This window comes from Trachinotus anak, unplaced genomic scaffold (assembly GCF_046630095.1).
Source record: "Trachinotus anak isolate AG129_WGS33_773 ecotype Australia unplaced genomic scaffold, CSIRO_AGI_Tana_v1 ptg000033l, whole genome shotgun sequence".
NCBI classification, from domain to species: Eukaryota; Metazoa; Chordata; class Actinopteri; order Carangiformes; family Carangidae; genus Trachinotus; species Trachinotus anak.
In genome coordinates, this window is record NW_027273884.1 from 868,166 (window position 1) to 894,931 (window position 26,766).

Below are 26,766 nucleotides of genomic sequence, written 5' to 3' on the forward strand. Positions count from 1 at the left end.
TTTAAGGGCCAGTAATGACCTCAGTCAGCTTCTGATTGATTATCTATTGGACAAATATAGTCGTTGGTACTTACTGTCCACTCAGATGACTGATTCATCTGTTAAGTTTCATTTTTATATCTTTGAAGCAGAAAGCTTTTCTGTAACCAGAACAAAGAACAATGACACGCTGTTTAATTAACACAGGTGTCAACTATATGCTTGGAGTCACATCTAAACATTTCTCTTTTTAAGAAATAAATTGTTAGCTGTAACCAGTGACCTATCTGCTGTAGGTATAAATACTGATTTTACTGTATGAATCTGTACACTGTCAATCAATCCATACATCTACATGTCAAAACAAAAACATCACACACAAAATAACAACATGACAACACGGCTACTTATTTCATTTTTTAATATCATGCAAAAGAATTCCAATAATCATAAAAGCAAAACTCTTTATAAAATTTTTTACACTTTTTCTTAAAAGAATTGTCAACATCATAAGACTGAAATAGTTTTATCTCTACATAAACGTCCAAACCCTCTCAGACATTATTCAGCCATTCTCACCACATTCTGAACCTACTGTTCATCTCAGCTGAAGCACAAACTAAAGCGTACCGTACACTTTGTTTTACAAGAGGCACTGGCACAACATCTGAATGCACCATGTGGTCTTGTTTTGGCAAACAGCAGGGGCAGTGACAATATTTGATTTCTCTGTGGTGGAGCGCCGTATCCTTTCCAATAAAAAAACAAACAAAAAAAAAACTCCAAAAAACATTTTTAATTTGGTATCAAAACAAATGTATTTGGACCTGGATAATACAGCAAAATACATTATTCCTCCATCTTCTTCCCCTCATTATTTTGGTAAAATCATTTATTTTTAGACATTGCACAATACATCTGTGAAGCAAAACTGAATTACATTCAGATTTTTCCTTCTTTTGAAACAAAAACAATTGGGCAAACACATTTTAAACATCTTTGGTTGATAACACATTTTAAAGGGTTCTTGGTATTCCGTGTTTTTAGTGTAATGCATTTGTTTGTATTTTTAACCAGTTTGCTAAACCCAGTTTTATTCCTAAAATAAATCTGTCAGTACTTCTTGATAAATAGGGCTCTGGTTTTTATTTTCACCTAAAAGAGGTGAAACTCACTGCTGGTTTGTTGTAGGTTCATTGGAGATAAAGGCTGTTTTGGCTCAAAGTACACTTAATAGTACCACAAAATAAGAGAAACAAAGCCAAAATTGCTCGAATAATACAATTTCTATTTAGTTTTGAAAAGCCACATCCCAACTCAATCAAGAGCAGGCTTTAGTGGAAAATCTCTTGTTGTTCCCCAGTTCCAGAGAGGTCAGAAGTCAATAAGATCTGGAGGTGGTAGCGATTTAGTGAGGAGCTCAAGGACACTTCAGGGTGGAGGTTTCTTTATCTGACTCACTGACAGGTAAGTACTTCCCATTCTGCACAAGCAGGTTAAAATAACCCTAATGTGATTCACAGGCCTCACGAGCTGTACCCTGGTCTCATTAAACTGACATCAATGATTATGCATTGTGCAAATGAACTGAATAACATGGGGGAAAAATAGTAAAAAGTAAGGCCATTCACTTAAAATATTCAAACTGCTGTCACAATGTGCCCGTCAAAGATTTGCCTGCACTTCCACAGAGGCAGTAGGACAGAGTGAAATCAGCTCTTTTTTTCCTTTCCAGTTTGAAAATACATGAAAAATAAAAATTCACAAAACACAAATGCTTTTCTGTGTTTTTAAGACCCTTGTGGTAAACTTACAAAATACAGCTGTCTAAGAATATATCTTAGTCTATTACTGGCAACTTAACAGCGTGTATTCCATCATGAGGAAAATCACTATTGTACAGCACCATGTCGATATCAAAGTTCTGCAAGGCGGGAAACAGAGAGAGGAGAACACAAAAGCAGCACACAGCATGTCGGAAAAATACCAGATATGGACAAAACAGTGGTCCAATACATTTTGAATATATTTTTAAAACTAGTCGACCTATTTTTAGACTGATACTAGTTACATCAGTTTATATACTATGAGAACATATTGAGATCAAAATCAACCAGTTGTTCCTGGTGAAGCTCTGAGGCTCTGACATTTCAGCCCACAAAATTAAAACTTGTAGCAGCTCCATAGCCAAATTGTATGATATACAACTTTCCAGGCTGTAAAAAGCACTGAAAACACACTCTCTTAAAAGGCTGGTCTTATTACTTATACAGTAATAATGCAGTGTCAGGGACATGTGGATGACATTAATCTCTATAATCTCTATCTCTATTTTCATCACTTAAGAGGTAAAGTCTCTGTTGCTTCATTTTTATTCTAAGAACTCTAAGATGAAATCTTTTTCAAACATATTCAAAAATGATTTTGCCCAAATCTAAAGTATAAGAACATGTTGGGATGTAAAGAGAGCAGAAAGCGTCATTATTTTCCAAGGTGTGTGTGTGTGTGTGTGTGTGTGTGTGTGTGTGTGTGTGTGCTGTCGGGGCCGTTAGGCTGTCTTCTTACAGACATGGATGAAGTAGCAGGGAGCCTGGCTCTGGCCGGGGACATACGTCTTGAAATCTCCATAGACACTGTGCTCCATTTTGCCGTTGAAGGCCTCTTTCAGCAAACCTTTGAAGCTCTCCAGACGGTGAGGGTAGTAGGACAGACGAAATTTACTAGGGATGACAAACAGTGCACACACACACACACACACACACACACACACACACACACACACACACACACACACACACACACACAAACATACACACACACACATTATTATTCCCACAGCCAGTCAATAAATGCACATCTTACTCTGTCTAATATGTCTGGGAGTAGAGTCCATCGACCTTGATTGTTTGGGGGTTCAGATAACAACATTCTTCACAGTGAAACAACAACTCACACTGTGAGACAAATATTATCACACGTGTTTCCATGACAAACACTTCATGCAGAGGGTCGTGCAGAGGTTGCCACAACACTGTCATTATCATATCCTTTTATATCTTCATTTATGACGGGCTGAAGAGGCAGTCATTTCTTTTAATGTGCAAGACATGACATTAACCTGTGTTTCATTATCAAGTGTAATTTGACCCTAAGATGATATGTGGCAGCAACAAGACAGTCACTATGGTGTCATGAATCTTAAGAACAAAGAGTTTTGAAATATGAAAAAAGATATCAGAAAAAGTATTTTTACTTTTACTGTCACTAGTTTGTCTTGCAGTTATCAAATAAAGTAGTTGTGGCTGAAATCGACGAGGTCAGTGTTCTTCTTCTGCTAAACTTTCTCAAAGTGAGAAGTCAAGTCATCTCAAGTGTGTCTGTAAAGCCCAGGGTCACACACAATCTCCTACTGACCTGCTAACTCGACTTCCTCTAAAATGTGGACCTGCATTGCCAACATAACAAGCTGTGTCAACTGTGTGTTCTGACAGACCTTCAGATTTTACTTGTATCTGTGATAGCCAGCAATAGCAACAGGAAGTTAAGACGAATTCATGTCTCTGCACAGGGGAGGAACACTGCTATTTTTGCATCTTAAAAGGAAAATTTTGACATAGTTTGGGAAATAAATCTATTTGTTTTCATGCTGATTTGATGAGAAGATCAATCCCACTCTCATTTCTGTCTGTTTAATGTGAAGCTGGAGCCAGCAGCTGATTAGTTTAAAGACCAGAAACCTTTAAAGCTAATTACTTAACATCCTGTTGATTAAATCTGTACAAAACAGAAATATTTTCAACGTTGGTTGTAGAAGCTACAGCCAAAGTTGTTCAAAGCTGTTTCTTCGTCCCAAAGTCGAAGAAGACCCAGGGTGATGCTAACCTCTGGGCTGGCCTACATTATCCCTGCATCACTCCATTGATTTGTTAACTGACAGAGAACAAGAAAGTAACTGTCAGATTAATAGATAGAGAAAATAATCATTAGTTGCAACCCAAACATTTAAAATCTTACTTTTTGCACATTAGTGCAGCAGTCACTGTTCAACCACCTGAGCAGTGACCTGACCTACCTGACTTCAGGAAGATTCTGGAGGGTGGCCTGGGGCACGTGGATAGTGTAGTCCAGAGTGATCATATGTGGCTTACTGTCAACCCACAGCACTGAGGTGGAGATGTCCTGAGTTAGATCACTCTGCAACACAACATACACACACACACGTTTATACAACAAGCTGATCAATACCAGACGACAGAATCCTCAAGTCTTGTTGGTCCAAATGTGAGAACTAAAGTCTGATTAGAAGGGGCTCAATAATACCTGGAAGTTGCTCTTATTGTTATGGAGTAGAGAGTTGGAGCATGAGAGCAGACTCTGGGATTATGGGGGTATCAGAAGTGGATTTTGCTCTTGCACGCAACTGTTGATTTAGTATTTATATCTAGGCCTTCCAGCTGGGTAGTTCCTACTCTGGCTGGATTAAAGAATATGGTACTTGTTATGAGGAAAATAACGTAAGTCAAATAAGGCTCATTGCTGTTGGCACCTGCTGTTATGTCTTTGTCTATTTCATATATATGAGTTCTTGCCAAAAGGCTGGATACTAAGGTTGGATGTTCAATACAAATAAATGTGCATTTCACCAGCAAAGGAGATGCTACACATCATTTTTGGCAGTGTATGTCCACACTTATCTTATTTTTCCATCTTTCCAAACTGCCTTTCTGTCTCAGTAGTCCTGACGTGATCTGTGTTTTTTTCCCTACTTGCAAAAATATTTCTAAGACTCGACAATTTCATGCACGTTTCCTTATGTTTCACTCGTGCCAGTTTCATTGAAAATCTCACAATATCCGGCAGGCTCTGACAAGAGATTTAGGTCTTAAACTCAGCTGCTGCTAGGGATGGTGTAAGTAAACCATTCATAAACAATACTGTCTGTCCAACTCCTCTTCACAAAGAAATGAAGAGTGTAGTGTGCAGAAAGTTTAGATTTAAAAGAGGCCTTCAGCATCTTTGATGCCTTTTAATAGTTCCTCACAAGCTTTCAGTTTTCTTCAGGAATCGTTCAAAAACGTATCCATGTCATTCTATTAAAATCTTAGCATATTAATAATAACAGGTAACAGGTAAGAACAATGACGGAAAGCTTAGTATCTAAACTAACTAAATAAATCAAATGAAAAAACATGTTTTTGGCTGCACCAATCGATTATTGGCCCAGACTGTAGAGATACCAGAACACCCTCAATAAAGTCAACATATGGCTGAGAAGACTATTTGAATTTTTAAAAAATCCACACACAATAATTCTATTCTTTATATAACAGCTGCTGTGGATGGGAAACCAGAAACAGGTTTGTACATTGCCAGTGGAACTGCTACCCAGCACTGAATCCCTCACACTTTAATGCAGGTCTGGAATCAGTGATTGGAAACATGTTGATAATAAAGAGGCTTCATGCTAAGTGGGCAGCTGACAGTTCCTGTCAACATCCAGAGAGCAAACTATACAAAGTAATGACAGAAGTTATTATACTGATCATGACCGGTCATCTCACATTATACTGATTATGATCTTAATTGTTACACACTGAACACAATAAATAAGAAACCCGGATACAGGGAATGAGGTTCATAGGGTTAAAAGGTGATACACTGACCACCAGTTAAGTAAAGATCTCAGCTTATATAACAGTATAACAGTCAGGCTATATACCTTGTAGTAGATGTTTTTGCCTTTTGGCGCCCGACCAGTCTCCAGGATGTAGTCGTAGTTACGGTGGTCAATGATGAGGATCCCACCTGGTCTGACCATACTGGCAATGTTCTGAAGGGCCAACTTTTGGTCACTCTGGTCCCCTGAGAGCAAAACAACATCAATCACATGATCAATTACAAATTAAGAGACGGGTCTTCAAATCACCTTCTTGGAATAGGAGATTACAGTGGCAGCTTGATGTAAGTGTTTGGAGTCAAGTCTGAAAATATCATAAACATCGGTTCAAGGACGGATTCTGTTTGGTTTGAGATAGCGTGGAATGAATCCCAGAAGTCTTCGATTCTGGATGTGAAGTGAGGAAAACATTAAGGCAAGACCTAACCTCCTCTGGTTTAACATTTCATCCTGCTGCATTGACGTATGATAGAAGTGTGCTCCTGGGTGTGATCTAAGGTGCAACAGACTTAAAACTTTCAAATTTTGCTGACATCTATTTGTCAGTGAAATTTAAAACCATTAAATCAATAATCCGGAGAATAGTTCTGTATCTTACCAACCCAAATCAAAAACAAGATTAGAGAAGGTGACTTGAAAAAATGCTTATTGAAAGAAAAAAAAAAGGTGGTCACAGATCTCTTTATCCCTAATAGTACGTACCTTTAAAGTCAGGTAAATGGGCAAATGAGTTGCCAAGGCAGATAACAGCATCAAAGCCATCCCCTGGTTTCTGAATATCTTCTGATAACGTCAGCCAGTTGGCCTCTTCAATAACTGCAGATAAGAAAGAAATAAATGACAGAGGAGAAAAGGAAAACATAAAGACGGCATCTGAGTACGTAACTTTGAATGTTTCGAACAAGCAAACATGACAATTAGATCTTAACAAAAACAAAAATTTCATACCCCACTGATCAAAAGCTGGTTCTTTTCTTCTCTCCCATCTCGCCTTCAGAGCATACTTGAGCATTTTGTCGCTGGCATCCACGCTCACCATATTAAAGCCCTCCTCCACCAACATAATGGAGTCAACTCTACAAGGAAAAAAAATACTCTGTAAACACAAGTTCTGCATATAAAAAAAAACCTAACATCACAAGCTTAGCTAATAGCTAATAATAATGACAGTACAAAGAAAAAGTCTGACAAGCATTAGTGACATGTTCATCACTGCTGACTTTTTCTGCAGATATTACTGATTCTTTTCTGTGCAGAAATATGACTTTCCCAAAATGGATTTAATCTTGCATCAAGAGAAGGAGTGATTCCTACATTAAAATGAAATATATTTCCTGCTCTTAAAAAAAACAACAACAACAAATGAGCTTCATTTTGCTGAGTGCGTCCCAACCCTCCGTGTCTTGTCAACGGGTTCGACCAAGTCTGAATAAGAATATGTTCACAATGAACATACCTCAGGCGGTTTATTCTAGCAAACACCGTTTGCTCATTGATAACAACGAGAAACTTGAACCAAAAAAAAAAAAAAAAAAAAAAAAAGTGAGACTGTCATCATACCGCAGAAGAAAGGGAATAACCTTAAAGTTTTTCAGGTATTGGTTTTAACAGTTGATATTTGACAGCCAGTAGCTCCTTGTGCTTACAAAGCCTGGCAGATTAGCATGAACCCAGACCAACATACAGTCTGAACTGGAGCTGGTGGGTTTTGTCTGGACTGCTCTTGAAGTGGTGAGGTGACAGATTACAAAAATGCTTTCCAAACAGTAACTAGTTGTAAGTTAATGTTAGACAATATTCAAGAGCTAAAGACAAAGTCAAACAGTAGAATCAAATTGAGGCAGAGTCAAAGTTAAAAAAAAAAAAAAAAAAAGTGAGAGCAACACAGGAGCGAGATTCAAATGACAGTGACCTAAAAAAAATGTAGTACACAACAATCGCCAACAACAGGGTAACTGCAAGATAATATAAAACTGCTAATTGTAAGTAAACATTGTGTGTGCAGTAAGACGAACAGTGACTAATGCGGCGTGCAATCTTTGCTCAACTTAAACCTCATTCTGAAGGTTAAGGCAGCAGTTTCTACAAGCGCTGAATCACTTGCCATTGTGCAACGTAAATCTTAGGATAAAAAAAAAGCAAAAAAAAAAAAAAATCCTCTATGAATCAGACTAGTGCTACGAGTCTGCAAGTCATGGTGATTAGACATCGCATAAACTGCCAATCACAATATGCAAGTTCTTCTTCTTTTGCATAAGTTGTCACTAACTCAGACAACAGAACAAGCGGAGAGCCCATTCGCACACTTTGACAGCCAAAAATAGCAGGGCCATTTGTAACCTCATTCCACTATGATCGTGTTTACATTTCCCCAGATGGTCGTGCTGCTGAGACACACTACTACTATGGAATGGGGTCAAAGTCAGTGTGCTAATTTTCTGCATCCTGTATGAACACATCCACACCACCTCTGCTCTGTGAGATAAGAAACTTTACAATGTTTGTTTATGATTGTGTTGTTAATCAAGACTACAAGAGGTTATGAAAAAGATTATTAGCTCTGTAATACTTATCAGATAAAAGGTCAACATTTTTTAGTATAAAATTCTGTCCTAAATGATAATCTCACATATCCTGCACAATTTCTCCCAGATAAAAAAAGACCAACTGAGGTTAACTGAGGGGCTTGGCAGACAGGTTAAAGTGTGATGTCTTCTTGTTTGAACGCAGTCAACGGCCTTGTTGCTGTCCCAGTTCCAAGACACACTATCAGTGGAAGTAAACAGACTGCAGGGAACCAGTCGAAACTCACCGCAGCAACCTTGCACTGGTTCATAAACCATTTCACCCTACATCTGGTGTTCAGCACAAGCTAGCCTCCAGCTTTGCAGACAATACAGGACATGCTTCAAATTTGGATAACTGGTGTACACTCAAAAATGAGAAAACGCACTCAAAGCTGCACAACAACACACTGATACCATGAAGCTTTTATTTCAGCCACATGAGCCTTCTTAGTTGTAACATGAAATCCCAGGCCCAGACTGCTGCTGGAAGCAGGAATAGGTACAGTGGCTTGTGCAACTCTGCACTTTCTTTCATTGTTCTCTGACTTAATCCGGATTTTGTTCAGAGGTGAACCGGGTCATCGGGTTGGAATTCCAGTCAAAATGAAAAGTCAAACTAATCTATTCATCTATAAAGATACCAAACTTACAGAGCTTGGATTTTTTTTTTCATACTTTAAAATATTGATACATTACAACTTGCATATGGCCAAATGACATGAGATAAGTAATGTTGTAGGCTTAAATCTACTCCCAGCCGCTCATGTTCTCCAGTTTGAGACGTGGCAATATTTTGATCACATTTTAATCAGCAACTCCCTGAATGAAAATGCATATCTTTGTAATGACTGGGCACCAGTGTTTATTTAGGTAGACTCAGTGGACAACTCAGTACGTGTTAGCCTATGCTTATGATGCAGCTTTTATCAGGGGATGATGGTATACCACATTCACGATAAACCAAATGTGGCATCTAATTTTTGCCATGTATACCTGAAAGTAAGGGCCAACGCCGAATTAAAGATTGGATGCTACAGATTTAGAAAAATGAGTAAAGCTTCATACAGGCGTGTTATATTTGCTCATGTATAAGGATATATATGACATTGAGTTAACTGTAAGTGGAGTTTGGTGTCGTCCTGACATTACCCTGTTCCGCAGGCTACATCCAGCACTCTCCGAACCCCTTGCTCTTTCAGCAGAGACACCACCCAGCTTTTGTACTCCTGCGTCCTACTCTGCGTGTCTCCGATGTACAGCTGCCAGACTTTCGCTGCTTTGCCGTCAGCATACTGATCAGGAAGACCCTCGGCGGCCACACCGAGAGAGCGGGTCCTAAACACGCTGTCGACCGACATGCTGCCGCCGCCGCTGCTTGTACCTGCCGCGGTGTTTCTGTTGGCCTTCACAGCGAGCCAATTATCTGTCCAGCTAACGGGCTGCTCTACTTGTCTGGCAGGTACTGTCCGCACATGCTAGCCCAAATTCCGGTTGTTATTATTTATATGAGCAGCGTAGGGAGCAAACTTTGACCCAATGACACCGTGCTGTGGACAGACGCCTACTTTCTGATTGGATGAAGCGCCGGGGCGGCACCCGGTTCGTCTCTACGTTGGCAGACGTCCTGGACGTTGAATGTATGTGTGATTTTTTACCCAAAACTTGGTCTGCCAGGCAATTTTTCCACTTTCTTGTATAGCACTGATTAGCATAAAAGGAAGTACGCCGGTCAGATACTTCAGGTAGATAGCCGGTAGGTTATGGTTTCGGTTAGGTTCAGTGACATGTTTTTGGTTAGAGGTCCGCCAGACCGCTCAACAAACCAGAATTAGTGCACAGCCTGAGAGTGAGGTGTTGCCTGTGAGGCTTTACTCAGGGAATAAAACCTACAAATCTGAGCGCTAATGTAGCTCAAGTATTTCATCATTTATCATTTCATCATGCAGCTTTCTCATATAGCCTCTTATGTATGGAATAATTATATAATAATATAATAATAACAACGTATTTGCAGTTTTATGTAACATCAACAGTTCATTGCACAGCACTTGCCTGAATGCATAGTGAACATTCATCATTAAAAACATTATAACGCAACATAAAACAAAACTCTCAGAAGCTGTCGACCACACATCTAAGAGCAAACAAACAGTGCACACAAACATGCACCCCTGTCTTCTTTTTTTCGCTTCTTTTTTTTTTTCTTGTCACTATTCCCTCCCAGAAAGTGAACTCCTCCTGTTATGATTGGCTGCAGTTCATATATTTACTGGTACAGGTGAGCTTGTGTCAGCCACAGCCGGTGCCAGCCAGGGTAGGTTTGTACCACCCAGTTTTTTCAGCACTACACTCCTACTTTACAACATATTTGTCTTACCCATACATACATACGCGCACTCAAACACACACACACACACACACACACACACACACACACACACACACACACACACACACACACACACACTTAACAGAGAAGTCCACAATAAGGTCCATCAACAATAACTGGATAGACAGTCACTGATCTAATCAAAGGAGCCTGACGCAGTTTTCCAACTGCATATAACAGGTTAAACTGGAAACACAGGCTTATTTATGTACAAGTGTATATGTTGTCTGCAAAATCTGTGTGTAAGCAGGAGTGAAAAGAAGGAAACACAATTCCTTCAGCAAACATACATTAAAAAAGAGCCTTTCTTCAAATGTTAATACTTTACTAGAAAAAAAGGTAAAAAAGCTAAATTATAATGGTTATCATTGTGTTTTATTATTATTATGACTCAGACATCCTATGAAATGTGCTTAATATGAATGATTGTTAAACAATATTTTTGAGTCACTGACCTCAGCAACACAGTGAGCCAATGTCCATCTGATCCTAACCCTAAGTCAGTAAATTAACTTTACAGTCACTTTACAGTTTCATGTCAAAGTCAATGTGCTGGAGCACAGACCCAATGCCACAGCAATATGTTACTTTCCTAATACCTCCTACTGCAACAGGACTTTATTAAGGATGATGAGGTCTATGTCTTATGATAACTGTACTCATTGGTTTCCTTAATTAGAGCGTCACACTGTTCAGGAAACATCATTGATTGGTCCGTTTTGTCCCAGTTTCTCAGGAACACTATGCGATTTCTGCCACTACTGATCTTCACCTGCATGTTTTCTGTGGTGTTTGTTCATTAACAGCCTCAGTGTTTTCTCATTGATTACAGGCTGGAATTTCTGTTTAACAACATGCTTATCTGGGGTGTACAGTATATTTTCTGGGAGAGAAGAGGAAACACACTTACATAGGGCCAAGCACTGGCAGAGATAAGGGCAGCATTCAGTAATGTTCAAACTCCTCCTGCTTGTATGGATTACTTTAAATTCACAAATGGGATTTTAGGTCATCTATCAATATAGTTAATATATCTGTGTTGAGCTCCTTGTTTCTGGCACAGCGGGGACGGTCTGCTCTGCTGTAGTTTACAGGGAGAAATTGCTTATTGGTGGTTAGGCACTATCAGTAAAATATACCTCTGTAGTAAATTCTATTAAATGTAAAATAAGACTACAACAAGATATACTGTACATATGAATCAGTTTTGGTAGGACCCACTTATCCTCCTAAAAGTTCAGCACCATTACTGGCACCATTTTTCTCATTTTTATATTGTGTACAACTTTTTTTTTGTTCATAAAAGGTGGAATGCTTTAAGATACAAAACAGGAAGTAAGTACAGTTTACACGTGCAAAGCAGTCACTTTCATGCTGTTGTCAACACTGAATCTGGAACATAAAACCAACCCAGAGCCATGGCTGATGCAGCTCATCATAGAGACCCAATTTATTTTTGTACAATCTGTCTAAAATGTTTGTGTCATACTGTAGCATGTACAATCATATTTTAAGGATTTTCCTGCCCAGTGAAGTTGCATAAACATAAGCAGTATACCAGCATATGACATGGTTAAACACACTATAATGTAGTTATAAGCCTGTATAAGCACATTTAATCTTTTATTCATGTACAGTTTTTGTCAATAATTCCAACTTCTCCTATAAACACATATTTTATATTCTTACAACTTAGTTGTCATCCACTGTCTGTTTATACAGCAGCCTCAACTTAGTGTCCACAGAAACAGTGATATTAACAAATACATAAAAAAACACTTATACCTGCTTTTAACTACATTATGGTGTGTTATAACCTGTTATTGTATGTTAAGATACTGCATCTAAATGGCTTTAGTCTTTGCTCAGGGGAACCATAAGTGTTACTACAGTTTGTTCAACAGAACAGTAGATGGCACTCTAAGAGCAAGAATAATGACAAGAACAGAGTGTTGACATGAATGAACTCAGATTTTAACTGCATAACATGTCACCCATGTATTTCAAAACTCATGCTTCTCAATCAGATCAGTGCATATGCACACATACGAATGGTTATTCTATTAAAAAAATCTGTGTTGAAAAGAACAAAGTGCATTTACTCAGGTATTGTATACAAAACTTGAAAGAACTGGCACTTAATTTAGATTTTAATACTCTCTTTTTGCTCTTTTTACTGGACTGGTGTACAGTACTTCGTAGTTGCTTGGAAGGTGAACATTTCACTTAGGATTCACATGGTAAAGTTGTGAAACAAGAACAGTTAAGACACTAAATTACTTATATTTATACTCATGCATTTAATCCATAAAATTATAAATTGTCTCTTGAGTTGTGTTTTTCCCTTTATTGCTGCTTCTAACTATACATATGAGAAAATGAGAGGGCTAGTCCATTCACATAGCTCACATACATTTCAAATGTATTCATATTTATATATGTTGCTCCGCATGCATTATCTACATTCAGAAATCTTCGAACACCACACAACACAGAGGCTTAAAACAGTATAGAATAGGCAAGTCTCTGAAACTATAAATGTTACAGGGCCAGTGGAATAACATTAACACTCAATTTTGTCCACAACAGCAGTAGCGGTAGTCTGTTGATTGGAGTTTTGTTCTCTGCGCTTCTGACGCTTGACAACATAAAACCTTACCACAAACATTAACACAACCACAGCCACAGCAACAAAAATCCATATCCAGAGAAAACCCCCCACAGGTGCAGAAGAAGCCTTCAGAGTGTTATTATTAGCAGCAGGTTTGACAAAACCTTCAGTGATTGCAAAACTCTCAGGTTTTTCTGCTTTGATGCAATGGCCTTCAACTGTAAGGACAAATCCTTCTTCACAGGAGCACACAAAACTTCCAAAAGAGTTTTTACACCCCTGTTCACATTCTCTCATCTCACATTCATCAATGTCTTCACAGACTCCTTCATTCTGTATATAGCCATGAGGGCAGGAGCATGAATTACCGTCACTTTGACATATCATGGGACATGTCTGTGTTTCACAGTACATTTTGCACTGCTTGGGGTCTTTGCTGTCTGGCTTATATCCTTTAAAACAAGAGCAGATATAACCTCCTTTTATATCTTTGCACTGATGTTGACAAGGGCCGGCTGAACAGCCTTGAGAGTCTCGGAAGACATTTGAATCTGACAATTCTTGTGTCTGGCATGCATCTTTGTGGTTTGTTCTACACAGATATCCATCAGTTTTGTCGGAGCACAGTCTCTCTGTCCACTTTAGGTCGTTTGAAAGTGACACACAGTGTGGAGCACATACTTCAACGCTGTCTTTCCAGGTGCTAAAGGATGGAATAAAGCTCCCGTGTGTGCCACCAGAGGTCCACTCGTAGCCTCTGAGTGGAGCTGAAAGGTTGCTACAGGCACCAGCTGGCAAACGCAGTCCGATCCAGAAGTTTCCAAACAATTCTTGGCGCAAACTGTTAAGGATCCTGTCATCTGTCTGAGGCTGAAGTTTCATTAGTTCTCCATTCATGACACGGCATGCTTCCTCCGCTGTTCCAAAATCCACTCTGCCTTGGTTAACAGTTACACAGTCACTCCCAGTACAAACAGGCCTACAGATGCCAGTCTGCTTCATGCCAAAGCCTTTCGTAACAGAAAACAAAAATACAATTGACATAAAAAACGTCATTGTCACTTTAAAACAGGCCATGATGCCGTGCAGTAGATCACAATGTAGGCTGGCTACAGTTATGGACAATTTAGAATGTGTGGCTGTGTACTCCGGAAGCAACACCCCTCAGGACGAGGACAGAGTTAAAACAGGAAGGAAATGGGTCCAAGTTAGACTCCTGGTTTTTTTCCAAGTGTAGTGAAGGCGGCAGAAATACATGAACAAAAACATTAATGTTTCAGAATAAACTATTTATTTCATTTTCATGTGTGACATTAAGCATGGCTTTATCTTGATACTGTGGCGTACATGTATTCATCATACATCATATTTACAAAATCCTTTCAGGAAGTAAAACGTGTTCAGTTGGATTTGTGTACAAATAAATCTCTGTCGCAATCGTGGAAACATTTACTTAAGGGCTGTATTTAAATACAATTCTGAAGTACTTTACCAGAGTTTTTCCATTTCATATTACTTTATTCTTTATTCCATTTCAGATGCAAATATTGTACTTTTTACTTAATTTTATTTATTTATCAAACAGCTATTGTTACTAATTACTTTTTAGATTAAGATTTGATACATTTGATAAAAATATGATGCAGTGTTATAGATGTTTATGAAGCAGTTGAAACTGGCTTCACCTCAGCCAAGTACAGCATAAACGTATCAACATGTTAATGCATCTGATAATGATCCAATCATATAACAATATAACAATGAGAAAGGGAATTCTTCCTAATAAGCACCTTTATTTTTAATACTGTGTTGTAGGATTTTTACAGACGTTGCTTTTACTCAAGTAAAAGTTCAGAATAATTCTTCCACCACAGGAGTACATACATTACTCAAACATGTCCACTGGTAAAATAGCAGAAAACATGGCCAGTTATGGCATGACAAATGACAAAAGAAGGTTGATCTTAACATTAAAAAACTCATTTTTTATAGTACATCCTGATCCAACTTCCTCTTAACTAAAACATAAAAGTTTAAACCATGCCAGGAAAATAACGGGCACCACCCAGAACAAACAATCAAACCTCTACACACAGTCACCCTCATCATACAGAGACCCCCACCCCCCTTCATAACAAGACTTAACGACACCTTTCTTTTGTTTCTACTCTATACAGGTACTATGTCTTTTTACAGCCACATCAAACACAAAAGTTTTTTTTTCAGATATTTGATTTGATATGTAATAATTTTGTAACAACACATAGCCTAATCTACAGAGGTCGCAAAACATAAATTAGATAAATAAACAAATATAATGGTCCATGTAATCTTCTCCCCTAACTGTCAGGTCATAGATCATCAGTCAAGATGGACTCATACAGTTTCTCTAAACGTGGATCCAGACCAGAGGACACCCAGCAGTAGCCGTCTGTAGAAGTGTTTTTCTTGGCTTCTTTTTTGGAGCGACTGCATCGAAACACTGCAATAGCCAAAGTCACTGCGACCAACACGAGCAGAGGAATTACTGAACCGAGGATGCAGATTATTACCCTGGTATTGAAAGTCTTGACAAAACTTGTCTCCAAGGATGTGTTGTTCCCCTGATCACTGTGTGTAACATTCACCAGGTCTGGAATCGTTGGGTCAGTGTGAGGGGACTGGTGCTGAAGCTCAACTGTGGTTCTGGTTAAAGACTCAGTGAAGTTCTCTTGTGTTTCCTCCTCAGTGGGGTCATCTGATGAAGCAGCTGATGTTTCTGTCACATCTGGAGCACAAGTTGTTCCGTCAGTCTCCAGATGGAAGCCCTGCGGGCACATGCACACGAAGCTGCCTGCAGTATTGTTGCATGTGAACTGACAGTGATTAGTGATGCATTCATCAATGTCTACACACGAGTGGCCATCCTGGGATAAAGTGAAGCCTTCATTGCAGTAACAGGAGAAGGATCCAATGGAGTTCAAGCAGTTGTGCTCACATCTTGAGTGTGCGCACTCATCCACGTCACTGCATTTACCGTGGATCAGTTTGTAGCCATCTTTACATGCACACCTGTAACTTCCATGTGTATTTACACACAAACGATCCCCACAGACTTGTGACTGGCACTCATCAATGTCTGAGCAGTTGCGCTGGTTTTCATCCAGTTTAAACCCATGTGGACATTTGCAGGAATATCCTGACTCCCCCATTATGCACTGATGCTCACAGGTGTCAACGTAGCACAAGTTTTTTATCCTACAGGAGAGTCCATCCTCATCTAGGTCATAACCTTCTCTGCAAAAGCATTGAACTTCATCTCCATCCTGATGACACAAATCTTTGCATCCACCATTGTTGATCATGCAATTTTGTTTTCCTGTTTTACAAAATGGACCAGGGTCTGTCCACTGATAGATACCTTCTGCCCCATTGCACACAGAGAAATGAGACTGTTGGTCACTACATAAAATATTAGCATATGTTCCGAGTGGAAATGATTTCATTTCTCTTCTTTCTGGCTTTTCTGAAAAGGGTGCTGTGTAGGTTATTTGCCCATACCTCAGGGGAGCCAAAGGTTTGCACATTCCCTTAAAATAAAACTTACATGCATAAAAAGCAGAGCTTTTGCAACCTCCAGGAGCCCATTTCAGTTGACTCTGACCCAATGTGTAAACTTTTACACATCTTTCCTCTGTGCAGGTGGCATCAGGTTCTTTTCCCCAGTTGGAGTAGTGGGAATCTTCCTCCCCAGATACCCACTTAAACCCCCGCAAAGTCTTGTCAGCCAAAGTACAGTTTCCTCTGGCAAGTTTTAACCCAATCCAGAATTTAAATTCCTTGCCCTGATGTTGTCCTTGGGTCTGTGAGACCAGCGAGCGCAGCACATCCTCTTCTTCTCTGTCTCTGATTGTCATTAGTTTACCTCCATTGCGGACACAGTTCTGACTGGCATTCACAAACCTCACCTTTTCCATATGCAGGGTGAAGCAGGCATTAGAAGTGCACAGAGTCTCATGCTCAGTTCCAGATAAACCATTTATGCTGTTGATGAGCTGTAGTACAAAAACCCACAACATAATTGCTCTACAGATCAACAAATTAGCTGATATCCAGAGGTTGCCTGGGAATTTTTGGGTAAAATGGGAGCAATATGTGGCTGTCCATTCGTAGCCAAAAACAAGTGGTGAGGATCTGAGACTAGCAGTCATGCGGCTGTATCCTGTTTGGGTCACAAACTAAAGACGGAAATCATGTTTAGCAACAGCCACAGGCTCTTTCTTTCTACCCCACAGACAACTTCCGTTTCAGAAAACTTAACAATGGCAGGCTCTGCATTGTTTTGACTGCTTCTCCAGATGTCTCCGGCCCTAGTAGGCTTTAGGCATTTAAGCTGACTCCCTTAATTGTGGTGCCTTACAATACATGAACTTGTAGGGCCCCTGGAGACACTTTGACTTTTACAAATGGACAGTGTGGATGAGCACACATAAAAACTGCTGGAAGGAATGAACCTATGACCTTTACCAGAAGTCAGCCTGCACTTTATTTTCTACAGTTCAGGACAAAACAGACGTCTTGATCATTGGTTCTGAAGTTCGAAGAGAGAAACTGTGTGAAATGTGAAATTGCAAACCCTGGCACTGAACTCCTGTAAACAAATGAAACATATCTGAGTCATCTTTGACTCAGTTTGGAGCCTCAAATTAGAAACATAACCAAGAATGCAGTTTATCATCTGAACATCTGAAGAAGCCACAGTGCGACCGTCTCTCTCTCAATACAGACGCATTCCTACATGCTTTTATTACGTGCATGATGGTATGGTAATGCTCTGCCTAAGAAGACTATATCTCAGCTACAACTGCTTCAAAACTCAGCTGCAGGTCTTTTGACCAATTTTCAAGTCTCTGCACTGGCTACCTGTTTGCTTTAGAATTGATTTCAAGATCCTTCATTGGTTTACAAAAATCTTCATGGTCTTTTTTTCGTGGCCTTTTTATTCTACCCAAAGTCAGAACAAAAACCCACAATGAGTTATCCATTTATTACTATGGTCCACATCTCTGAAGACCAGAGGGCAGCAGAGTGTTAAGATTTTTAAAAGCAAGACCTTCCTTTTTAATCTGCTTTAACTGAATTTTATTGAATGTTTTTTTCTATTCATTTATACATTTTAGGCCGTTTTACTGGTATGTCCTTTAATTCTATTTTTATTTTCTGGATTGTTTTCCTTTTAACTGTCCTCTTAAATGTTTTTATTTCTGGTTTTACTGACTTCAAAGCATCTTTATTATTTTATATTTATCTTAGTTTTTCTGTTAATACACTTCCTTTCATTTCTGGTTTTACTCATTTCAATACATCTCCTTTTTTTTAGTATTGTTATTAATTGATCTTTATCTTTGTTTTTCTGTATTTGATGTTTCCTCATTGCAAATTTATGAGATTCATGATAGTGGTCCTCAGGTCCTGGTATCATTGTTTTATCTTTAATTGCTTCTTTATTTATAACACAGTCATTTATTAGTGGTGTGTGTGTGTGTGTGTGTGTGTGTGTGTGTGTGTGTGTGTGTGTGTGTGTGTGTGTGTGTGTGTTTGTCTTTGTTATTATTTTGTAAAGCACTTTGAGTTACATTGTTTGTACAAAAAGTGCAAATCTGATTGATTAATGTATTGATTGAGTTATAGTAGTAGTAATCATCCAGTGCCATAAATTGTTTATTCCCTCCTATGCCATTGCGTGTACAGGTGTGCATTGTGCAGGTAACTGTGATTATGACTAAAGATAAAAAAGGTTTTATGATTAACTTCTGTTGACGTAGTGTCCAAATTCAGACTCTCTTACAGTAAGAGATGAAGTGTTTACAAGAAGTGGTACAGGACCTTCCTTGTGGGAATTATGGGAGATAGTTAAACCACTCACTAAGAAAAAAGAGGCATGATCATCTTTTACTCACATACCTTAAAACACCCAACCCGGATTACAATTTAGTGATCCCATCAAGGCCCCTTTTTATAACTGCCTACATAAGTACATTGTCTATACATTACTTAACCCATTGTTTTGTACTTTTGGTCCCATATCCAGTGTGACGTTTGCCATTCAGATTGATGGTTTGAATCAGCTCTGAGAATGGACAGCCAGCCAAACTGAACTGAACTGAAACCGATTAACCACGCTTGTTCATATTGCAAAGTGGATTTGGATACACTTGTGTGACATTACTGAATGTATTGTTTAGGATGCCAATAAGTGCCAAGGACATGCATGCGAATCTAAACATTTCCTGTATTTGTTTAAACGCAGGAAGTGCCACAGTTACAATCACAGGAAGGAGAGGAAGACACTCCTCCACCCTCTGGAGCTCACACAGGCAGTAACAGATTCTTCCATCTCTATCTAACAGATAATGGTTATATCTACTATATATTAGCTTAAGTGTTCCACGTCCTCAGTGTCTGTTCTTTAGGAATTCCCATGTAGAGTCACATCATTTAAATCTATAACATACAGCAGCAATGAAAAAGATGTCTTCAGCTCTAGCTATAAGAGGAAACACTAGTTAAGAGAAACACAATGGCACTTACCTGTGTTTACATTTTATACATCTGACTCATTATATAAGGTCATAAAAAAGAAGAAATCCAAATGACCATTCTCTGAACCCCTCCCCCAAAACAGCGATTGTCCAATAATAGTGTAGCAACTGTAACTACGCACATTATCTGTCTGCAATTTTGATTGTTCAAACTCTGTGTATACATTTATCCAATATACTGTGTAGTTCCCTTAAAAATTGCATAATGGAATGAAAAAAGTAGTTTCCATGTTGTGTAAGCTACACTAAATTCCACCAACAATCCCACAACACAATGTGCTGCACTTTGTAGATGTGAAGATTACAGTTAAGTGACTCTACAGCTGAGAGTGATGATCCAAAATTGCAAAGATTACTGCACAAAATCTCTAAAATTCACCGCTCACTATTGCAGAAAATATTCACCATTATTATTATTATTATAAAACTATTATCTACAGAATATCTACAGAATCTATGTTTAGTAAACAGCCCTAGTTGTACCTCCGAAGTCCAAGACTTTGTGAGGTTAGAGGTTACATTAGAGAAGCCCTTCTCCACTGTGTGGAAGCTGTCCTCAGTGTTATTGGATTTTGGAATAATGCTAACATTAGCATCTCTGTCCTGCTCTTTAGGGAAGGTTAAACTCTTACAAAGTATGCAAGTCATGAAGCCAACCCACTATGTTCGAATGAAATGACAGACTGATGTTACATTTGTCCTTATCATAAAAATAATGGTAGTGGACTAACTAACCGTACACTGCAATACAAGAAGAATGATGCTTCTTTATTTACATCCTATATCATCAACTTGTATGACATGCAGCTTGAGTCTTTGTCTTCAGGTCTATATCATGTATGTAGCCACCAAGAGCATATTTACGATCATTTTGACAGGGGTTTCATTTAACAACAAGTTAGCCACAAAACAATAAAAAGTCAACCAAAAAGAATCAACTCGATCAACTTATGCTATTGTTAGCTTAATTAAACAAGAAGCCTTCTTTTGCCTACCTCTGCCTGAAGGACTCAATCAAGGACTCATTTTTTTCTTGTGTACTAGTTTTTGTGAATCTTCTACCACGGCTATTAGCTGCACCCAAAGGTCAGCATGGCTAATGAGGTAAAATGTATAGTAGAAGAAGAAATGAGTGAACAACAGTGAGCTGATTAAATGAAGAGCTGCAAGAACACAAATGAAAACTACATAAACTGCCCTGCCACATCTCAAGATAATCTCCTCCCGTTTTGTTGTTTCTCCCAGGAAACTCCTGTAATTTGCATGGCCTTAAACCTTTATTATAAATATTCGTCATACACAGATTCATATGTTGATGTTATCCAAGATCCAAGACTGTGTATGAAACACAAGCTAGGCACACAATCCACACACATACATATAACTTTATAATATTAGTATCATGAATATCAGTTTCATTTCTAACAAGATAGAAACAAACAAACCAAAAAAAGATTTTTGTTCAAGAAATTGACCTTCATGAATATTTATGTCAATAAACCTGTAATTTTACGGTCACAAAATGTGAATTAAAGAATTATTCCCATTACTTTGAAAGGGTTCACCCATACAGTATTTGGTGCATGCAGGTTGTGCTTTTCATATTGATCATTTTATTGCGCCCTTTGCTCTTGTAGCTTTATTTTGGCATGAGTGTATGTGTGGGTGTACCATAAAGACAAAGAGAAAGAGAAAGAGAAAAATCATATACCACTGGTTACAGCCATGATACTGAGTACAGTAATGTTAGGCAGTGCTCATAAAATACATTTTCCATACAAGCAAGTGTGTAAGTAGCCTGAATGTGTTTTTGTTAAGTACATTATGTGGTCAACATTTCCTGTGTTTGCTTAAAGGCAGGATATACACCCCAATTTCAATCACAGGAAAAAGCAGTCACTGGCCTATGAGCTCTCATGGACACACACACACAGACAAACACACACACACACACACACAGAGTGAACGACAGCAGGCTTGGACATTGTTACTGGTTGTTACACTGTAGGAGCGTTGCCATTAACCTGCTTAATGTGCAATTCAAAAGTGAGAACCCAAAAACATATGGCAACAAGTGAATTTTGAAAAAAAAAATAAAACCCAAAAAAAAACAAGTGCTTGGATGAGGTGGTTTTTCACACTATTCTAAAAAGTGATATTCCACAAAATTGAAATGAAAAAACTTTTTTTGCATTCAAGCCATGGCACCTGCTGTATGATACATTTCCAACTGACAGATGAGACTGCTGAAAAGCCGCCGTCACATTTAAATGCTACTAAAGGAGACCATGAGGCAGAACGGGGTTTGACGCATTCCTCAGCCTATTTGTGGTGTTGCTCTGCTATGTTATTCTACTGCTAAGTATTTTACCAACGTGTGTGTTACATATTCAGTGTTTGTGGTTTGTAGTTAAATTGTTATTTGTGCTCATTTGCCTTCCATTCAGTTTGTTGTTTTTCCAACAATATTATGTTCCTGTTGAAGTTCAGTGAACAGATGAAATCTAATGCTACATTTATTTACAATATCTTGAATATGTAATATGTTGAAGAGAAATTAACAGAGAAATTAAGTCATAGACTGTGTCACTGAAAGGACTATGAACATGCTGTGTCATGCTGCGTCTCAGGAGCAAGGATGCTTGCTAGATAGATAGATAGATAGATAGATAGTCAACTTGCTCATTAATGTATTCAGTTAATATTTAAGTCTGAGTCAGGACCCACTGACTTTGGCTGAGGTGTTAAACAGTCTGATGACAGTGGGAACAAAGGATCTCATGAACCTCTCAGTCCTGCAGTGCAGAGAGATGAGACATATGGCTGCTGCTGTAGCTGCTTCTCTGGCCTGCAAGGATGTTGTGGAGAGGATGGTTGGTATTGTCCAAGATGTCTTGCATCTTACAGTGCATGCGTCTCTCCACAACAGTCCTGAGTGAGTCCAGACAACTTCCAGTCACGAGCCAGCCTTTTTAACCAGCCTGCCCAGTGTCTTTGTGTTCTCATCTGACCTGCTGCTCCCCCGGCAGAGAAAACAACACTCTCAACCATTGACTGATAAAACATGTGAGGCATTTCACTGCAGATGTCAAAGGACTTGAGCTTTCTGAGGAAGATGCCTTGGTCTTGGAAGTGTTCGGAAGGAGGAAATTCTTGGCACTCACTGAGGGCCATGGCCAGATCCCCTTACTCGCCTTCCTGCCCGTTCCTGATACATGCCACAATAGCTGTGTGCTCACCACTGTCCCTGAGACACAGTTACCCAGTCTGTGGTCATCTTGTGAGGTAATCCACAAGCCAGGATGTGAAGAAGAGATCCACCCCCATTCCTTCTAGCTTGTCTTTGAGAATGTGGGGTTGGATGGCGCTAATAGTGCTTGAAAAATCAAAGAATGTGATCCTCACTTAACTATCTGGCTCATCCAAATAAGAATAGGCCCACTAGAGCATGTAGAGGATGGCATCATCCACTCCAGTATGTTCCTTGTAAGCAAACTGTAGGGTGTCAAGTGCGTGTTCAACCTGTGGCCTCAGAAGGTGAAGAAGCAGCCGCTCCAGGGTCTACATAATGTGTGATGTGAGGGCCACCAGTCTATAGTAATTTATCTCAGCTTAGGTGTCCTACTTTAGGGACCGGAACGAGAGTCTTCTTCTAAATTTATATATTAGATATGACGCTGATATGATTTTTCATAACTATCTTCATAACAGTTTTCATTGGGGTATTTTAATTTCATAAGTCATTTTCCTTATAGGTGATGTGGTACAAATATAACTCTGACTTCAGCCTGGATGCCGACGTCCACTTGTTCAGCAGCAATGGCCCGAGACAGAGCAGCCTAATCCCACCTGCCCTCGAGGGGAAGAAGCGGACATCCTCATCATTGTCTCTCTTATTCCCCATGTCGTCATTGCGTGTGCAGTATGCTAAATCTCTCGTTCTTTCTTGCTGTAGCCATTTGTAGAAATCGTAATTAAGTCCTGTAGAAGTCTTGTTATACATCCATGAAGTCTGCTAAGCATTTATTCCATCATTGCTAATAAGCACAGTTGAGACATATGGATTGTTATTAATCTTGTAGGTTTTTGAACATGATGCCCTGATGATGTAGCTAGATAAAAGGTCAGAGGGTCATCAATGTTATGAAAGACCATGAATGTCTACAATCATTAGGATTAATCCTCTGGAGTCCATGGATGTCTGCAGAAATTTTGTACCAATCTCGTAGATGTTGGGATATTTCACTGGATATGTGGAAATACTGACCTGTTGGTGGCACTAGATGAATAGTTAAGAAATCGCCCAAATCATTAGAATTCATCCTCTGGGGTCCATGAATGTCTGTAATCAATCTGTTTTAATGCAATCAATTAGTTTTCAAGACATTTCATGAAAAACTCAAAATGTCATGGTGGCACTATAGGAAAAGTCAGGAGACTGAATGACAGACCAACCAACCAGACGAATGGCATTACTGCCATCCCTAGATCCTCCCATACTTGTAGTTTTTTGTTACTTATGAGCTGAGATATAAAACAAGCAGTGTGATAAGCCAATGTTGACCCAGAAACTGGCACAGCTGAAATTTCGTAGAGCCCAGATACAAAAGTCCTTTCTAAGCCATAGAAGAGAAGGAAGACTAGAAGCAACAGGGTTTCACTTGACTTTGCTTGTGCAGTTTGTACAAGCAGTGTAGGTTAGGTATTTTTCCCCATCACTGGTGTCATGCAAAGCTGTCAAGAGTTGTTTAAGTCAACTGAACAGCCTTGGAGGGTCACTCTGTCATCAAAAAACATACAAGCCTCTACCCAAACCTGCTGTTTCTCCCAATGCTTGAGGCATTTTGCTGTACAGATATTTGTGTAAATGCTTTATTTATTACCACGTTGTCTTCATGACCAGAGACAGCCAAACAGGATTCAATTACAGATGTTAAGTCAGAATAGGCAGTGTCATTGTATTGTCAAGTTTAGGGTGGATGACAGGTATGTAAAAACATGTCTTTTGCTTACATATCTGTGCAAACATCACCATGGCTTCTGTTTCTTTAATATATCAAACAGTCATCATCTTGGAAATTCATGTTAAGCTTTCAGACATGCTGGCAGCATGGGATGGGCAGGAACAACACTGCCAGGCTGTTTTTTGGTCAGTCCATCTCCTTAGTCAGGCCTATCTATTGGATAATGTCCAATGTGAGAATGTCGGCATTTAGATCATAGCAACACTGTGCCTAAGTACAGCCTCACAGAGCTGCTCACATAGCTATTGAGTCTTTGTTTTTTCTTGTTTTGTCTTCTTAGAGCACTAAAGACCCTAAAGACTGTAAAGGCTATATGCAAATAACTGTGACCTGACTAGGAAAATTAAAGTATCACTTGGAGCAACAGTAAATATTTTAACCAAGATGAAAAACCATACAGAGTAATTATTTGTTCTCTACTGATTGTAGATGGAGATAGAAAATACAAGAGATTCTGATACTTTAATAATTTATTATAAGCAGGTTTTAGGAACTCATTCATTATCATTGAGGTTACAATATGCCTACATTTGTATGTGGTGCTGATGTATGCATGTGGTTGACAGCAGTTAGTTTATGACATGGTGACCTTTGATCAACCTCTTTCTTTGGCAGACATTGCCTCACATCTGCTTGTTACAGCTGATTAACGCAGAGACAACAGCTGGGGTTACATATCTTTTGGTTAATCTACAGATCAGCAAAAAAGATTTTGTGTCCAAGAGATATTAAATTTGATTTGTGGAAATTATTGGTTCTTTCCAACAATCACGAGGGCCAAACTTAAATGAAAACTTTTTTATTTGTATTTAGCCATTCCACACTATGTGAAAATATGCTGTGACACACTGTTGGAACACATGTGCAGTCGTGGCACTTCCCCAACCACCACAATGTTTTTCATCCAAGACAAGTGCATACAGGTCTTCATGATTTGCATAAAGTGGTGTCTTACACTGAGCATATGTGTGCTCAGTCTTCTGCAGGTCTTCTTCACTCAGCGTTTCCCATAAACATGTACATGAACAAGCAGGTTTAGCCTTTAAATGTAAACCCTTTGGCGTATTTAGTACCATTTCACTTGTCAATCACCAATGAATGCAGAGAATGTTTCAGATGTAAAACAAGATGAAAGATAACTGGGGGAAAGATAATCCTAGTCACATAGAGGATTAAAGCCACAAAGAAGAAAGGGATGAGTCACCTTATTTCATGTATTCAATATTTATAAAGAGTATTAACTCATATTAACACAGTTGTCTGTGTGCTTGAAACTTTGATTTGTGAACCTATATATTTTCTATTACATCCTTTGAGTTCTACCACAAACTCAATCAGTCAAAGTTCATATGAAATGGGAGACTTGAGCCCTCAAGGTTATCAGAAACAGATGGTTTATAAATATTAATAAATATTAGGGAGTACTAAACATGAAGCACAGCTTTGTTTTTTGTTTTCTCTGAGTCCGATTTACATGTATCTTGTGAGCCATCAGAAGTGGGCCCCATATTTAGAATGACAGGATTAAATTACCTATCTGTGTATAAATTGTTAAAACTAACTACAGATCAACAGACTACAACAGTAAAATAGTACTTCATGTACCCATTGATGTGATATTTTATACACACATGTGTTGGTAGTATCAATACCTCAAGTGAAGGTGCTAATATAACAATGTAAAAACATACTTCAATACAAGAAAAAATCCTGCAATCCACATCTCAGTTAAGTAAAAGCAAAGAAGTGTTATCAGCAAAATGTACATAATGTTTCAAAGTGGTTATGTTTATTTGTTAGGTGACCTCTAGTTGCAAGATAGAAGGAGTAACTATTACTATTGACTGGTTGATTGATAAGGAGGGAGATGGCATCTGGTCATCTTTATCAAACCATAATCAAGTGCATTTAGCTGTCTCTACTTTTAACCATAGACAT

General features: G+C 38.8%; 3 protein-coding genes across 3 annotated transcripts; all 3 read right to left on the bottom strand.

Annotated features, from left to right (window-relative positions):
- Positions 1–383: 383 nt before the first annotated feature.
- gnmt (glycine N-methyltransferase) lies at positions 384–9,791 on the bottom strand. Its single transcript, XM_071471256.1, has 6 exons — positions 9,373–9,791; positions 6,605–6,732; positions 6,359–6,472; positions 5,699–5,841; positions 4,052–4,173; positions 384–2,699 (listed from the first exon to the last, which is right to left on the bottom strand). Exons 1-6 carry the CDS (start codon positions 9,579–9,581, stop codon positions 2,528–2,530), a joined length of 888 nt encoding a protein of 295 aa, XP_071327357.1. The 5' UTR covers positions 9,582–9,791; the 3' UTR covers positions 384–2,527.
- Positions 9,792–12,035: 2,244 nt separating this feature from the next.
- Positions 12,036–14,424, bottom strand: LOC139614159 (complement component C1q receptor-like). Its single transcript, XM_071471328.1, has one exon. The coding sequence runs from the start codon at positions 14,298–14,300 to the stop codon at positions 13,176–13,178; it is 1,125 nt and encodes a 374-aa protein (XP_071327429.1). The 5' UTR covers positions 14,301–14,424; the 3' UTR covers positions 12,036–13,175.
- Positions 12,036–18,080, bottom strand: LOC139614158 (complement component C1q receptor). The gene has a single exon (XM_071471327.1). The coding sequence runs from the start codon at positions 17,411–17,413 to the stop codon at positions 15,575–15,577; it is 1,839 nt and encodes a 612-aa protein (XP_071327428.1). The 5' UTR covers positions 17,414–18,080; the 3' UTR covers positions 12,036–15,574.
- Positions 18,081–26,766: the final 8,686 nt, after the last annotated feature.